This window comes from Glandiceps talaboti, chromosome 16 (assembly GCF_964340395.1).
Source record: "Glandiceps talaboti chromosome 16, keGlaTala1.1, whole genome shotgun sequence".
In the NCBI taxonomy this organism is placed as follows: Eukaryota; Metazoa; Hemichordata; class Enteropneusta; family Spengelidae; genus Glandiceps; species Glandiceps talaboti.
The window spans coordinates 14659012-14675145 of NC_135564.1; the positions used below are offsets into that span (position 1 = coordinate 14659012).

The window sequence follows — 16134 nt, forward strand, 5'->3', positions numbered from 1 at the left end:
ATAAAAAAACAATTCTTTTAATTAGTCCTCATACCCCTCTACAACCCAAACACATTTTAACACTGGCAATCGCGTTAGTTCATTTACTATACGTCGGCGAGTTTAATCCATGCGGTAAGATTATCGTTCGGCCAATTTTATGGTGAAATGTAACCTTCATGTGTAATCACTCCCGGGGTAGATTTGCAAATGCCGTACACTTTAATCAGATTGTTGTATGAAACGCAGGGGACATTGGATAAAGCCCTGTAATGACTACGAGGGATCCTATCGGGGGTAGCTGTGTTATTGTAACCTTGGATTTGTAATTTGTTTTTCAAAAGATGTTATTACTAAATCGAAATCAATTACGAAGCTCTGATTTAACTTCCACATACTTCTCATGTCTGTTTTGCATTTAGTGTGTATAGTCACTGTGTTAAAGTTTGTTTTCAACTATATTCGATTAAGACTAACTAATGCAGTATTGCTCGGAGTCATTGATGAATGTACACTGCAAAGGCATCACTTTATTGAACCAGTGACAGTATCGAGTGAATGATTGAACATATGATCGGATTCGTGTTTAATACAATTTAATAAAACATTGCAAATTGGTGAGGAAAGTGGTTGTTGTATTACATTACACCCCATGTATCCACATGTATGTGCAATTCATGTGATAAAAACACCCACGGAAACGTAAAAATTTGGTGAAAAGCAAGAAGAGTGGGGTAGAGATACATATTAAAGAATGGGTTGAGATGAGAGAATTACCATATTCGTCCGAGTATAATATCTTGCCTGTACGCTCCCTCCCTGTATATTAGTAGTTCTTGAATATTCTAATGACCCGTTTATAAACCCATGCCTCAGCATGAGGAATAGTTTGGCCAAAATGTATATTTGAGTGTCGGTCATCAAAATATATATTTCCCCCCCCCCCCCCCAAGGAAATAACTGCAAATCATTCACACAAAAGCAGTATCTGTGTATGCAAATTACTTTCCAAGACCAAGGTAAATTGGAATCTTTTCGCAATTGCGAAGTAGAAATACTATCAAATTGCACAAGAAGTATTTTTGCATAGTTAAAGTAATAAGCTAGAAACCTGTGACATTGCCAAGTTTGAGATCTATCTAGCACAAGAGGCTAGCATCAGCCAACTCTTCATGCCAAAGGGGAACTTAAATAATCCCATCTATACTGCATTTCACAAATGAAGAATTGTTTGTCCTTCCGTAAGGTAAGGCCAAAGCCATGGGATACGATGCAGTATCAAGCTACATAGACGTATTCAACAAATTACTCTTTCACTGAAAGATCTAGACGGCTAGCATTAACGCCACACAGGTTGTGATTATTGAAAGATTACTGCGTTCATTGAAGTAGATCTTTCAATTGACTAAAGCAAAATAAAAAAATACCAATTTTCGCTTATGCCTACCAGTAGCTTTTTCTTATTCCCACGTGGAATCTCTCTCCGCCCTTTCGATTAAAAGCTGAAGACTAAAGCATAGACCCGAGGAGACGAAATTACATGCACATTTGAAGCCGATAACAAAAAGAACACTTTTATGAAAATATCAAGCTTTCTGAACCCCTTTACGTAGGTCAAGATAAGATTTTAATTTCAAGGAGATGAAGAAAGGAAGATCAAATTAAGAATTTCACCCTATTGCAAACTTGTTAATGATTCTTAAGCCCTAATATCAAATTTGAAATGTTCCATGACGGTTGTTGATGTGTTGATGAAAAACGAGAATGCTCATTCAAAATTGCTCCTGGCAAGGACATTAAGTCGAAAGGAATAGGTGCTAAGTAATTGCCGGTTCTTATAGTGGCACTTTAATCATTTTTCATCTTTATTAAGATCTACAAGTACAGACTGAACAATCACGTATGAAGGAAGAATGATTGAATTCGGTCGATTAAAAAATTAACACCCGTTAAAAGAGCAAACGTTATGGCTTCAAGATAGTCTTATCCCTTCTTTTAATCTTGGATACCCTTTAGCCTCGTCTTCATTGATGCACTAGAGTGATTTTTCCCTTGTGCTTAAGATGTTATAAGCTGAGTGTATTAGCTTTTTTACTCGGGTGAAATACTTACTTGAAACCTTGATTAAACTGTGCCTCAAATGGCGGTAAAACCACCTCCCTGCATTTTAGCAGTATTGTAATGCAGTTTATGGCATAGCAGGGGTTCCCAACACTTCCGTATAAGTGTACCAAACAATGACATTGAATCAGTTACAATCCATTCTACCATATGCTGCCACACGTTATTGCCACCGTTGTTATCTTGACACACACACACACACACACACACACACATATACACATATATATACATATAATTTCATTCTTCTTTCGCCAAGTAGAGTGCTCGATCACCTTGGAGAGCTATCATACATAAAAATGAAAGAAGACGAGTCTGATATTACATAGTGGAATTACACTACAGACCGTTTCACCCGAAGGATCGTCAGGTGTAATAGTGTGGTTTAATAGTATTCGTTAGTTATACATCCTGCTTAATGTACATAACTTATGTGTGTTCACTGACGGCTGTGTGTACACAAAAAGATTGACAACAAAGGTTACGTATTATTAAGTAAGAACTTGTTAGCGTGCCGGCATTTACTGATTAATGCAGTTCTGCTGTTCAAGTTCGTTGATTTGTCGGCAGTTATAATAAAATATTTTTCCCAGAGGCATAGTTGACATCGTTTGGTAACGTTAGAGTATGAGGAAGCCTGCTTGAGAACTGACCAGTGTACGTCGTAATTAATGTTGCTGTCTTTTAGGTGCCAAATGTATTTACTGAGTGCAGTGTCTTAAGCAGGATATAATCACACCCTCAAATTTGACCAAACAAGACACACTCAACGCAAGCGGAATCGCAGCCGTAATATAACTTGGTTCAACCCACCTTACAGTAAACACGTTTCAACAAACATCGGTAGAAAATTTCTCAACCTCATCGACAAGCATTTCCCCATATCCAGTGTACTGCATAAAATCTTCAACCGTAATAATACTAAAGTGAGCTATAGTTGCATGGACAACATGGGTAAATTAATCAGCGGTCATAATAAAGCCATACTTTCAAAAGCTAAGAAAACACAACAAAATACCTGTAACTGCAGAAAACCAAAGGAGTGCCCTCTCGCAGGAAATGCCTCATAAAAAGCGTTGTTTACAAAGCAACAGTCACCACTAACCAAGATCACAAATCATACATAGGCGTTAGTGACACAGAATTCAAAAGCAGGTTTAACAACCACAAGTCTTCATTTAAACTTGATCACAAGAAGAAAGACACTGCACTCAGTAAATACATTTGGCACCTAAAAGACAGCAACATTAATTACGACGTACACTGGTCAGTTCTCAAGCAGGCTTCCTCATACTCTAACGTTACCAAACGATGTCAACTATGCCTCTGGGAAAAATATTTTATTATAACTGCCGACAAATCAACGAACTTGAACAGCAGAACTGAATTAATCAGTAAATGCCGGCACTCTAACAAGTTCTTACTTAATAATACGTAACCTTTGTTGTCAATCTTTTTGTGTACACACAGCCGTCAGTGAACACACATAAGTTATGTACATTAAGCAGGATGTATAACTAACGAATACTATTAAACCACACTATTACACCTGACGATCCTTCGGGTGAAACGGTCCGTAGTGTAATTCCACTATGTAATATCAGACTCGTCTTCTTTCATTTATATATATATATATATATATATATATATATATATATATATATATATATATATATATATATATATATATATATATATATATATATATATGGACGGATGGATGGATGAACGGATAGATAGATAGATAGATAGATAGATAGATAGATAGATAGATAGATAGATAGATAGATAGATAGATAGATAGATAGATAGATAGATAGATGGCAGTAGTTTTATTGTCTGAACACTGTGGGATTGTACTTCATTATGCTGAGTAGCTTTGTTGAGTAGCTTTCTGTGTTTGTTGGGACAGGAAGCTATTTTCACACAGACTGCACGAAGAACGGTCTATCCAACAATACATTTATATAATTCTTAAACATTTCAACCACATTACATATTTCTTGTCTGAGACAGAAAATAGATATGTTTTTTATCACACTAAGGGCAACAATGAAGTTCAAAGCACCCGAACAGTATACACTTATCTGCTTTATTCATTTAAGACATTCGGTAGATGCAGCTAACACTCAAACATAAACGACAAGCTGACATCAATTATACTCCAACTGAGTACAGACAGTAACACTGCTGTTTCTCTCAATCTACTAGAACAACAACTGCGGTAATAAAGTCGTCTTGCCAGTAGGATAGTTTTCAGTTTAAACACTATGCCTGCACACATGAGTTTTGGCAATGACAAGTTATGATTCATTATGCTTGGGTAAGCAGAATACTGCAGGTACATTTCGATATGACATTCAAATTGCGCAAATAATTGCCTTAAACCTCTCGATTACGAGCATCGATGGTATTAAATCTTATCTTATGAACAAGGAAACTCATTACTTTGTAACTTGGGCGGAAATATGAAAGCCGCTGGCATGATATTACATTATTTCAATTTTAATACTTTCTCTTTTGATATGGGACAAGACATTACCTATGATATGTTTTTGATCTTAATCGTTAGTTGAAACAATGAATAATAGTTTAAAGCTAGGCGCACACTATACTAGAGGAATCAGCTGAGTAAAATTTCACTCGTGGCAATGTTCCCACGCCGATTCCGCTCGTGTGCGGGCAAATTGTCACGAGATTTTGTTCATTCGTGGCCGTGAGCCAACTATCTAGCATGTTTGATAATTTTGGCCACTAGTGAATTTTTCCTGATGTGTGTGTGTCTGAACGTGAGCATTTTGCTCACGACTTTTCAAGCTCTTAAGAGAAAGTCGTGAGCAGAATGCTCACGTTCAGCATGCAGCACACACACGAGGAAAAATTCACTCGTGACCAAAATTATCAAACATGCTCACCTGATTGATCTAGTGTGCACCTAGGTTAAAAGGGCACAACAGAAGCTACACGAAGCATTTGATCGTAGGAAACTCTTTATTTATAATTAGAACGTATGTGATATTTATTTATTTATTTATTTATTTATTTATTTATTTATTTATTTATTTATTTATTTATTTATTTATTTATTTATTTATGTTTTTTGAAATGTTCTTTTGTGTCCTATAAGCCAGGGGCTGGGTGTGGCTCTTCTGTTTGTAAATTTTGTTTAAGTATTGTATAATTTAAATAAGTCCACATAGGACACCTTAATAACAATAACATAACATGAAGAGATTAAGTGCAATTTCAAATATACGCACAGAGTACTAGTCTTAAAATTCTACATATTTTACCTATCATACAATACATATAAGAATTGACAATTGTATTCAACCGTGAAACACTTTTCTTAATCCATGAGGATTACGAGCATACATTCGACTTGACTGCAATGGGTGAAAGATTATTTTTGAGCCACTACTCACCCCACCTTTGGGCGTGTAAGACAAAACAGTGGTTGCTTATTTTGACTACTTTCATAGCGGAATCTTTTGAAGATATGTGTACTTCTCGGTTCCGACAAGGATTGTTGAACGTTAGCATGATATGAATTGTGACCTTTGGTGATTATAGTTACACAATCAGCACGCCCGCGGTTTGAAAAATAATGTACTCTTTACCAGGTATTTCTGAGTACAGACTAATTTCTACCTTTACCGTATACAGCACCAGACTTATTGGTAATTCTTTCAGTATTGCCTCTAGATGCATGTATACACTCTTTGTATATTTTTGATGTATTCCCTTCTATTAAAGTGGCCATACGGATGAGAATTTGGTATCTATTTTCAATTGGATTTTTTAAAGTTACAAATCAATTTTATAATGGCTTCCTACTTGAACAAATAAATGTGAAACAACATTGACTTAGTCGTTGTTTGTACCTCAATACAGTGCTTTCCACACTTTGGTACGTACAATAACAAAACATTTGACGTGTTATTTAGTAATCATCTGTAAGTTACTGAGTTACAAACAAGGACTTGATATATGCTGTTTCACATTCATTTTTATGTAGGAAACCGTGATAAAGTTGTTTTATAGATACAAACTCCAAACTAAATACCCAATTTCTTATCCATATAGCCACTTGACCTTGACATTGTTAAACGGGATACCTGGTTTGCGTATGTGTTTAATCAAGTAGGCTCATCATTGATTTCCGATCTTACACTGACGTCACACAGAATTAGGTCAGGTTAAACTTTTAAATTGAGCAGACTGTTCATTAACGTTATTTTAAGTGGTCTAGAAACACAGAAATATCTATGCATATCAAGCCCAAGCACGAAGTGTGTATAATTCCACCATCGAAGTAAAGGTTATACACATTCTTGGTCGTGCTAGTATAATTATGCATTCATAATCCAACGTTATCTTGGGAATCTCTGGGAAGTCAAATATACTACATCAGCTGTCAACCACATATTATATATTTCCCTACAATGTTTCACTTTTGAAGCGAAATGTAGCATATGTGGTTTTTGCCTTGAAATATAGCTAAAAGCCCAAAATTTGATATAACAGATGGTCATAAACATCCTCGACATTACTGTAGTGATAAAACTTTCAATATCGATGGCATGTGGGTATTTATGTCGATTTTTTAATACATAAAACTACTTTACCATAGGTTTCTTAGTTGAAAAACAGTGAAACAGTATAGAGAATTCTCGTGTTTGTTTGTTTGTTTGTTTGTTTGTTTGTTTGTTTGTTTGTTTGTAAGTCAATGAATTGTAAGAAGCTATCCATTGTCTTACTATTTTTTTAAAATCCGACTGGTGACAGAAAATATGTGCACGCGTAAATAGATTATCAAATTTTCTTTAAAGTACTGAGTTGTAAACAAGGGCTTTCTCTTTACTGTTTGACACTGTTCTTTTTTTCAACTAGGAAAACAGTATAACTGCTTTGCAAATTAAAATTCTACCCGGTACACAATTCTTATCTCTATCATCACTTTAATCATTTGATCATCATTATTAAAATTTTGTTATTTAATAGAAACGTATGTTCCACTAAAAATAACTATGTACAAACGTACGAATTTTTGATAAAAAGAAAACACGATGTTTTTCGTACAGCTTGTGTACTTAGTTTTTCACGTTCAATTTTCGTTGATACTTTCAGACCGACTGTGGATAGCATGTGAATCCTGGGGCGAAAACAAAGAAGTTGCAGCAGAAGGCCTGAAAGTACTCGATGGGACAATCGGCGTTCTTTTAATGGAAGGAATTATTCCTGGCTTCAACGAATATTTATCAAAAATGAACTCTAAGCATCTCTACGCAACAGACAGCCCATTCTTGGTAGAGCTTCTGGAAAGCATGCTCGGTTGCCGTTTTAATGATGATACGGACTGGAAATACAATTCGTCTTATGCGGTCGATGAACAAACTAAAGTTGATAAGTTAAAGACGAGATCTTCAAAGAGTACCTGCCCAACTAACCTGAGTCTGACTTCTATTCCTATCTACACGGATACAAAGTTTCGCGTGTCTTACAATGTGTATCTAGCTGTATTATCCGTGTCAACAGCATTGGATAATATTCTGAAGTGTAAGAATGGATCTGGTTTCTTAGCTGACGGCATGTGTCCAGATATACAATCCCTACAACCATGGCAACTTTTGAGATACATGAACAACGTAACGTTTTTAGGAACACAAAACGACACATTCAGCTTTGGTAGGAACGGCGACGGATTGGGTGTTTATCATCTTGTCAATTGGCAGATAAATAAAGATGGGGATGATATCGAAGTCGTGCCTATAGGTTACTATGACAACCGCATCCTAGAAGGAGACAAATTACAGATTGATGATACTAAGATTGTGTGGAGTAACCATTCTCAGGAGGTCAGTGGCGTTCAATTAACTCGATAAATGTATTGGCATTCCATTTGAACTTGGAAATTCTATGTGCAATTGTATCCGTAGTTTTCGAATCATGCATTAGTCGACGGGATATCGAATGATTACCAGGTTTGGACTTGTCAATTACGTTTCTCCGTCTTTTATATACTATTAGGCCATCGTGGGAAATGCTAATTAAAACTGCATGATATGCCCTGTGTTTGACATCAAATTCATTTAAAATACATTTGCTGTTTTTCAAAGTCATTCTAGGTGAAATGAATAATATTGTGTCCTACATGAGTTGCATAAAAGTGTATCAACAATGTTAAAAGCGATTGATTGATTGCAAATTGGTCTTATAGAGACAGCATAATTGGATTTTTTTCTTCAAATCCTCCGAGGATGACACAAATACAGCATACACACGGTTTTGTCGGGCAATCAAAATGACATATCATTGTACATACTATGTATAACCGTTTTACTTGATAGAGTAATTCGCTTATCCCTATGTCGAAGATATGTCATACTAAGGGTGATCCTATTTTATTTTCTGTTTCTCAGTACCCGACCGACCCAAATTTTCAGCTCCGACATCAAAATAGATATTTATTTTTTTTATTTTCCCCCGCCTCTAATATTTTGTGTAACAACACCATCTCTGGCAAGAATAAGCAAATGTGTGAACTGTCACGTCATCAGGGAAGTCATTCAAGTACTAGGGGGAAGGGTTCATGCCTATTATGTAGAGAAGCTGGGAAAAGGTATGCTACCAGGAATCCAATAAAAAGGACGATAGAGAGGAGGAAAAGGAGAGGCAGAGAAACATGAAGATGATTTGTTTTTCGCTTCATTCGTCATCCTAACACAGTATGTAGCTGCCGTGAAAAAGAATGCGACTTGAATTAGGCGACATCTAGTGCTACAAAAATATTGCTATTTAAATTACCGCTACATTTTTCTATCAGCCCGGTTGAGAAATGTTACAAACATTACTACATTTCCTCTGTGTGGTATACTACTATGTTAGCACACTTGTCTGTGGTTAGCATATTGCTACACGGTATATATAGTTTATGTCTATCTAAATCTTCAATCCTAATATAGACATTGTAGCAATACGCAACTTAAGGTATTTTGTTCGACGAGACGATGGAACAGGCAAATATCAGTGTTTGTCGAATTAGCCTATTTCTTTTCAAGGGATGTGGTTTTTCTTTGTATTTAGAAGACTCAAGGTATATTAAGTGATAAGAAATCGGTACCTATTTTGGCTTTTGAATGACCAAACAATTGTACAGCCCGTTGTAGGTTAGAGTTCACCAGCTCTTTTTGATACAACCACACAGAAATCAAAACTATTCATGCTACACTTGACATTGTAAGATAATAATATTTGGTGAATATAGCTCGGGCTTTATCATTTCACATTGACTTTTCAAATACATAGTAAAGTTGTTTTATTCATTAAAATACAAAAATAAATACCCATTTCTGATCAATATGTATGACCACATTAAGCATATCCTTAATTAATATTTTGAAGGGGTTCAAATTGTAACTCGTCTCTATACATTTGCAAACGTTCAACGTATGCGAAGAAGCTCCTCCATCAGCTCGTAATCTAGTCTGATCATTAACCTTCTTAATTTACCTTTTAAATTATAATGTTGTGCAGTTTATCTAAAAGGAATGCGGTTTGCTTTACTGACATGTGTACACAATTATTTGTTTTATAGGTACCGGTGTCAGAGTGTGCAATCCCTTGTGTACCTGGCACACGTAAAGCCGTTCTTGAAGGCCAACCGAAGTGTTGCCATCAATGCGTGGCGTGTGCTGAAGGAGAAATTACGAATGAAACAGGTAATGTTACAAACAGCAGTGACGACGTACGGTAAATTCTATGTAACTGATAGTTTGGACTTACACTACAGTTTACGTTTGCCCGAAATAGTTTCCTGTTAAATTTTATTTTACTGACAAGGAGACATGCTGTAATGATATTAAGTGTATGCTGTTTATTCGACTACTTTAAGAGGGTTTCTTCCGGTATATTTCCGTTATTTTCGAGTAGCATTGTTACGTGCGGCTCGTATTGCCTCTTATCCACTGAGTACCAAGTTGCTCAAAAATCGTTTAATATCGTAATGGTTAGGATTGGGTCTAATGGTCGAAATTTGCACTGTGTTCTAGATATTCTAGATGCATATACAACTTACCTTTGACACACTTCACTGAAAATTTAAAAATAAAAATTCGATCTTATTATCACATTTCAAGCCAGCAGATATATTTTCTTCGAAGGTTTATAGTATGCTGTTCCAGATTTTGTTACAATCGGGTTTACCGTGATGTACAGAAAACATTATCCGTAAGCGACATTACATATTAACTTTGGACTTTTGAGGATTAATTATATAATGTAAGGTGAGGAAAGACGGCCATGATTAAGGTTCCATTACAAACTGAATTATTAGAATCTAGTGTAAAGTGAAATGGTCTCATAAACTAAGCCACGTCCACAGCTACAGTGAGTGTATGGAATACAGAGACATATGATCGAGAGCCTCACTAGTTATTAGACATAATTTACCATGTTTTATTAGTTATTGAAATACAAAGGAAATCAGTTCAGAACCCCCGTCTGGTTTGACAAATATTTTATTAACGTTGCTAAGTATTATGGTTTTGCACGACGTTCAATGAGTACAGTTATTACACCCATTGTCATACTTGAATACAAATAATATAAGTTGTTACAATGTGTATGCGGTGACCTATACTGACTTAAAGATAATGATAGCTCACACAAGAGAAAATGAAGCAATATGAAGCCATAGGATAAAATGTAGCAATGTTAGTAGCTTGTCAAATCAGACGATAAAATATAGCGATGTCGGTGAGATTTTTGTCAAACCAGACGATGAAATGTAGCAATATTAGTAAGGTTTTGTTGAGCCAAACGATAAAGTGTAGTAATGTTAGTCAGATTTTTGTCACGCCAGACGATAAAATGTAGCAAGTTGGTTAGATTTCTGTCACGCCAGACGATAAAATGTAGCAAAGTTGGTAAGAGGTTTGTCACATCAGACTATGAAATGTAGCAATGTTGATAAGATTTTTCAAACCAGACTATAAAATGTAGCAACATTTAGTAAGGTTTTGTTGAGCCTGATGATAAAATGTAGCAATGTTAGCAAGACTTTTGTTGCACCAGACGACGTTTTGTTTCACGTCTACTGGCTTGCATTTTATAGGTCTATTCCACATGAAATAAGAGTTAACATCTAGTCAAAAAACCACATAATTGTGTAGTTTAACCCACTTCAACCAAAAACATTTACTAGACATTAAATGAGTTCAAGTCAAATGCAACGTAATTTAGTATTCATACCTGAGGGTACGTAAATTGATACATTTTACCCACAAGTAAAGTCAATGTGATTTGAAACGAAATCGTTATACAGATAACATTCAAGCTAATCGGAGTAGGGAATCCCTGTAAAATTGTGTAATCTACCCCTTTAACTTCAAGCGTAAACATTTACCAGCTATAATTAAATTCAAAAGTCACATATACCGTAATTTAGTCTTCATACTTGAAGGTACCTAAATTGATACATTTTAACCACAAGTCAAGTCAATGTGATTTGAGATGAAATCGCTATACATATATAACATTAAAGCTAAGGCCTAAACAAATAATTGTTTGGTTCTGGTTACCCGACCCCACCTAGTTTTTCACTGCCGACCCTAAACTTTTTTTTACGTATTCGAGAAAAAGTAAAATAAAATCGCGAAAAATAAAATAGAATTGCGGAGTCTAGCGGGAAATAGCGGATGCGGAAACTAACAACAACTTAAAAAGACAACACCCATAGAAAACTGTTCTTTCAATCTTGCTGTACATCTGATGAGAAGAAACCGATAACGCCTTTGCGTAACACATAACATAGCTAGACACTCACATATGAAAAAAAAATCAACAACCACTTTTTCTACAATTGAGCGTAATCGGAACCACACATTTTTTAAGGCCTATTCAGAGTAGAGAATCCCTTCAAACAAGAACAGATATCTATAATTTTCCCTTGGGTCTAAAAAGAGCACTAACATTGTCATCAATATGTGTCAAACGTTGGATAAGAAGGGCTTCTTAAAGATAAATACGCTTGACTTGTCGACCAGCTACGCCATCGACAATTAACGCCGGGTACCAACTTCTCCTCCGTATAACATTTGTTGTCACGCTAGATTAGAAACAATCAATTATATAGTTATATTTTCATCAATCCAAGTTAAAATAGTCAGCTGAAAAATGATAAAGTATGTACCTTACTAATTGCAAATTATATACAAGCGTGATGGCGCACACGTTTGATCTACTAGAATTCTCTCAGCCTAGAATGCAGGAGGCCTGGACGACATCGATAACAAGTTCATGCTTGTTGTGTACACAGTTTAGGAGTGCCATGGATACTGGTTAAGAATGATGCGCACCTAAACGACACAAACTTAAGGGAAATGACACCTAGTGAATTCATAATGTTTTGTTTATTTTGAGATAAAATGCGTTGATTTCATTAGCGTTTACTGATCAGTACGGAGCTGACACAATCTGAAAAAAATCTGGTGTGGTGAAAGCGGCTAGATGTCTTTATTTACCTCTATTTCCATCGTATTGTGTCGTTTGTTTTGTTGATTACCCAGAAGAAACAGCACAAAACGATGGAAATAGGGATAAATAAAAACGTCTAGCCGATTTCACCACATTAGATTCAATCAGATTGGGAGCTGACGTTGATCTGAACTTCCTGGCAAGACCTGCACGTCACTTTCACCTATGTTCGGATCGATGCCAACTTCGTACTGATAAACGAAAGTGAATGAAACCAACAACACATTTTATCTCGTTTGACATCCAAGTTTATATTAAAATACAGCTAATGTACCAGGTATCTTTAAATTGATAATATGGATGAGAAATTGGTATTTATTTAATAGGATTGGTAATTAATGAAACAACTTTACTAAGGTGAATCAACACAGACCGATCGAGTCCGTGTTTGTAACTCAATAAACTCTGCAAAAATACTGTTTCTTAAAACGTCCTAAAGTGTGTTATTGTATATGAAGTTATTTGAAAACAACTGGATCAGCAAAAATAGTTAATTGTAATCACAAGTAAGCACAAGTAATCAAGCTATGTATTCCTGGTGACGTTTTTTAATATATAGGGTAACGAAAGTTGCGTGCGCATACTCGACGTGACATTGTAATATTGCTTGTGTTACCTTGTATCATTTATAAATTAAAAATAAATGCAAATTCCGTATCCATATTACAATTTTTTTTAGATCTTTCAACACCAGCTATTCATGTGCTTTATGAAGTTCTACACAACTCAGATTATATAAATTGATAAAGTATAGCTATTTGTATCACATGTTTTTGTGTTTTGTGATGTAATAATTGTATCCTCTGAAAAAAATAAATTCTGAGAAAATACAGTCTACTACCTTACTCAATGTCTCAAAATTGTACTGAAAACTTAATTCAAAGAGTTTATGCATAAAATGACACCCTCTGTCCTCTTGTGTTATTTTATTCAATGACTCAAATTGTAGTAAAATATATCAGAGAACATAATTAAAGCGTTGGTAAAAATGCGCCCTCTGTCCCCTAGTGTAAAAGGTTCATTTGTGGCATTGTAGACAAGGATAACCGATCAGACATTCAGCATAAACCAGACTCTACACAAGTCATCTTCCATACACATTCTATTCCCACTTTCCATGCGGTATTTGCATATATGAATTAGTTTGTGAAATCGCTGTTTTTTGGTCGACCGTCATCCATAATGCTTTGCAGTGAGATTACCAATAGTGTCTTTGTAGGCTCCAGGACAGGTAGTGAAAGACAAGTGATGGACTTTCCACTACCTGTACGACTGCCAACAAAAACGTCAAGCCTAGTCAAAATACTTGACACATGGTTTTTGGAATGGTGTCAGCACCGAATACCGAGACACCGCTCGACTGCACATATATCGTATGCCGCCATCTTGATGTCTGCACTGTCCCAGCTCACAGCAAAGCTTCTTCCTGATTGGTCGCCAATGAACGAAAGAAACTAGAACTCACGAGGGCGCTAGTCACATATGGACGTAAATAAGGAAGCATGTTCTTCAAGGACAGATGATTACTAAAGCACCGAGTATACTAGTCATTGGCAAGTCAAGATGTACACAGTAGGATCTATGATTTCGACTAAATACTAGTTTCAACTCGGCATTTATAGTCAATTATTGACTTGTATGTTACATTTTATATTTCACTTTAAAACACTTATTTAGTCGTGTAATTATATATAATTATATATTATATATGTCCCCTACCCCACAGAGAATCATTTTCACTCTTCGAATTTACCAGTCGCTTTCAGATTTTGTCTTTATATTACAAATGTATCAAGATCAGTGAGACTGATCTCAAGGTTTCTTGTTGAGATAGACATAATAAAGCCTACACATAAACATTAATTACAACGTGTCTGCTCCGTATTTTGTTAATGATGACACAAATACGTGTACAAATATAACTAAATACAGAGCAGACACACAGTGTAAGGGATTTGTGTGTGTGTGTTATCTTTATTGTGTCTATCTAAAATATCCTGTAAAACGTACAGTCACTAAAGATTTTATTTCTTATTTTACCATTCTGTTTCAGATCTAGCTGTGTGCATCACTTGCCCCAACGGATATTGGTCCAACCACAACAACACGCTATGTGTTTTGAAAACGCAAGATTACCTATCTTGGGCTGAAACTAGTGGAATCGTTGCCTGGTCTTCGGCCGCCGTAGCAACTGTTCTGACGGGAGCAACGTTGTTGATTTTCATATTGAATAGAAATACGCCAGTTGTGAAAGCAGCCAATAAGGAGCTCTGCCTTGTAATGCTCGTGTTTCTGTTTATCTGCTTCGTATGTTGCCTGTCATTCATTGGCCATCCGAACACTCTGCAGTGTCAAATGCAGATTATACAAGGAATTTTTCACACAGCTTGTGTCTCTATCATTTTAGTAAAAACACACAGGATTTTGACAATATTTCGATCCAAATTACCGTCTGCCCTTCAAGAACGTCGTTTCGCCAGACTGCAGCTTCAGTTATTTCTTCTGGGTGTTCTTGTTGCGATACACATTGGCCTTGTCGCTGCGTTGCTTGTTTTGGCGCCACCCGTTGTCGTGTATAACAACGAACTTTCCAAGACAGTCACGTACATTCATTGCACATCGTCCAATGTTGTATTCACATTGTCCACAAGCATGTACACTTGGCTCGTATCCGGTATTTGTTTAATTTTAGCTTTCAAATCACGAAAACTACCGGATAACTTTAATGAAGCCAAATTCATAACATTCGCCATGGTTTTGTATTTCATTGTCTGGTCGTTCTATTACCCGTCTTCGATTCTTACCTATGGTAAATTGAGGGCGCTGTTCAGATGTCTCGTTAACATCATATCTGGATCTGCCCTATTAGTCAGCATTTTCATACCCAAGTGTTACATCATTCTGTGCAAGAGAGAACTTAATACAAAGGCTGCAATCCAGAGAGGTACTAGGCAGCATTCCATGAAGGTCACATCAAGAGCATTGGAGCTGACGCCAACAAAAAGATCGATTTCATTTGGGTCAGAGTGTAATCATTTGAATGCTAAAGAACGACAGCCACTGTCATCTGCAGAAATTCTTGTGTAGATAATATTATTATGGAGGGACACGTCTCCGGTACCTCTTTCCCTTGAAATCATAGTTCCGTAAAATCCCCCAAACTTTGCAATATGGAAATGTATCCTTTTGAAATAACACAAACAAATCAAGGTTCGCCATATTGTTTTTGAAGATATCGACAAACTTTTGTATTCCCATATAACGTTATCGCCGTATTTTTCGGCCATATCGGAAAAATATGGGTCATTGTACATATTTTTTGTAAAATAGGGGTCAAAATGATATCAAAATAAAACGATTTGAATTTTCTTGAATTAATGACTGGGCATTGGTTTGAAACAAACTTTTGGGGTATTTTCTTTTTGTTTTCGAGGCGCATATTATGTCAATGTACAGTGTCATTGAGCAAGCTTTCAAAATCGCACGGTAAAATTTGCC

The 16134-nt window shown here is 36.0% G+C and overlaps 1 protein-coding gene across 1 annotated transcript in view; it reads left to right on the forward strand.

Annotated features, from left to right (window-relative positions):
• The window catches only part of LOC144447149 (extracellular calcium-sensing receptor-like), a 72747-nt gene extending 57024 nt beyond the window's left edge, over window positions 1-15723 (forward strand). The window contains exons 2-4 of the mRNA XM_078137054.1: window positions 7231-7958; window positions 9698-9821; window positions 14690-15723. Of these exons, the coding sequence (XP_077993180.1) occupies window positions 7231-7958; window positions 9698-9821; window positions 14690-15723 (1886 nt within the window). The remainder of the gene's footprint in view (window positions 1-7230; window positions 7959-9697; window positions 9822-14689) is intronic.
• Window positions 15724-16134: the final 411 nt, after the last annotated feature.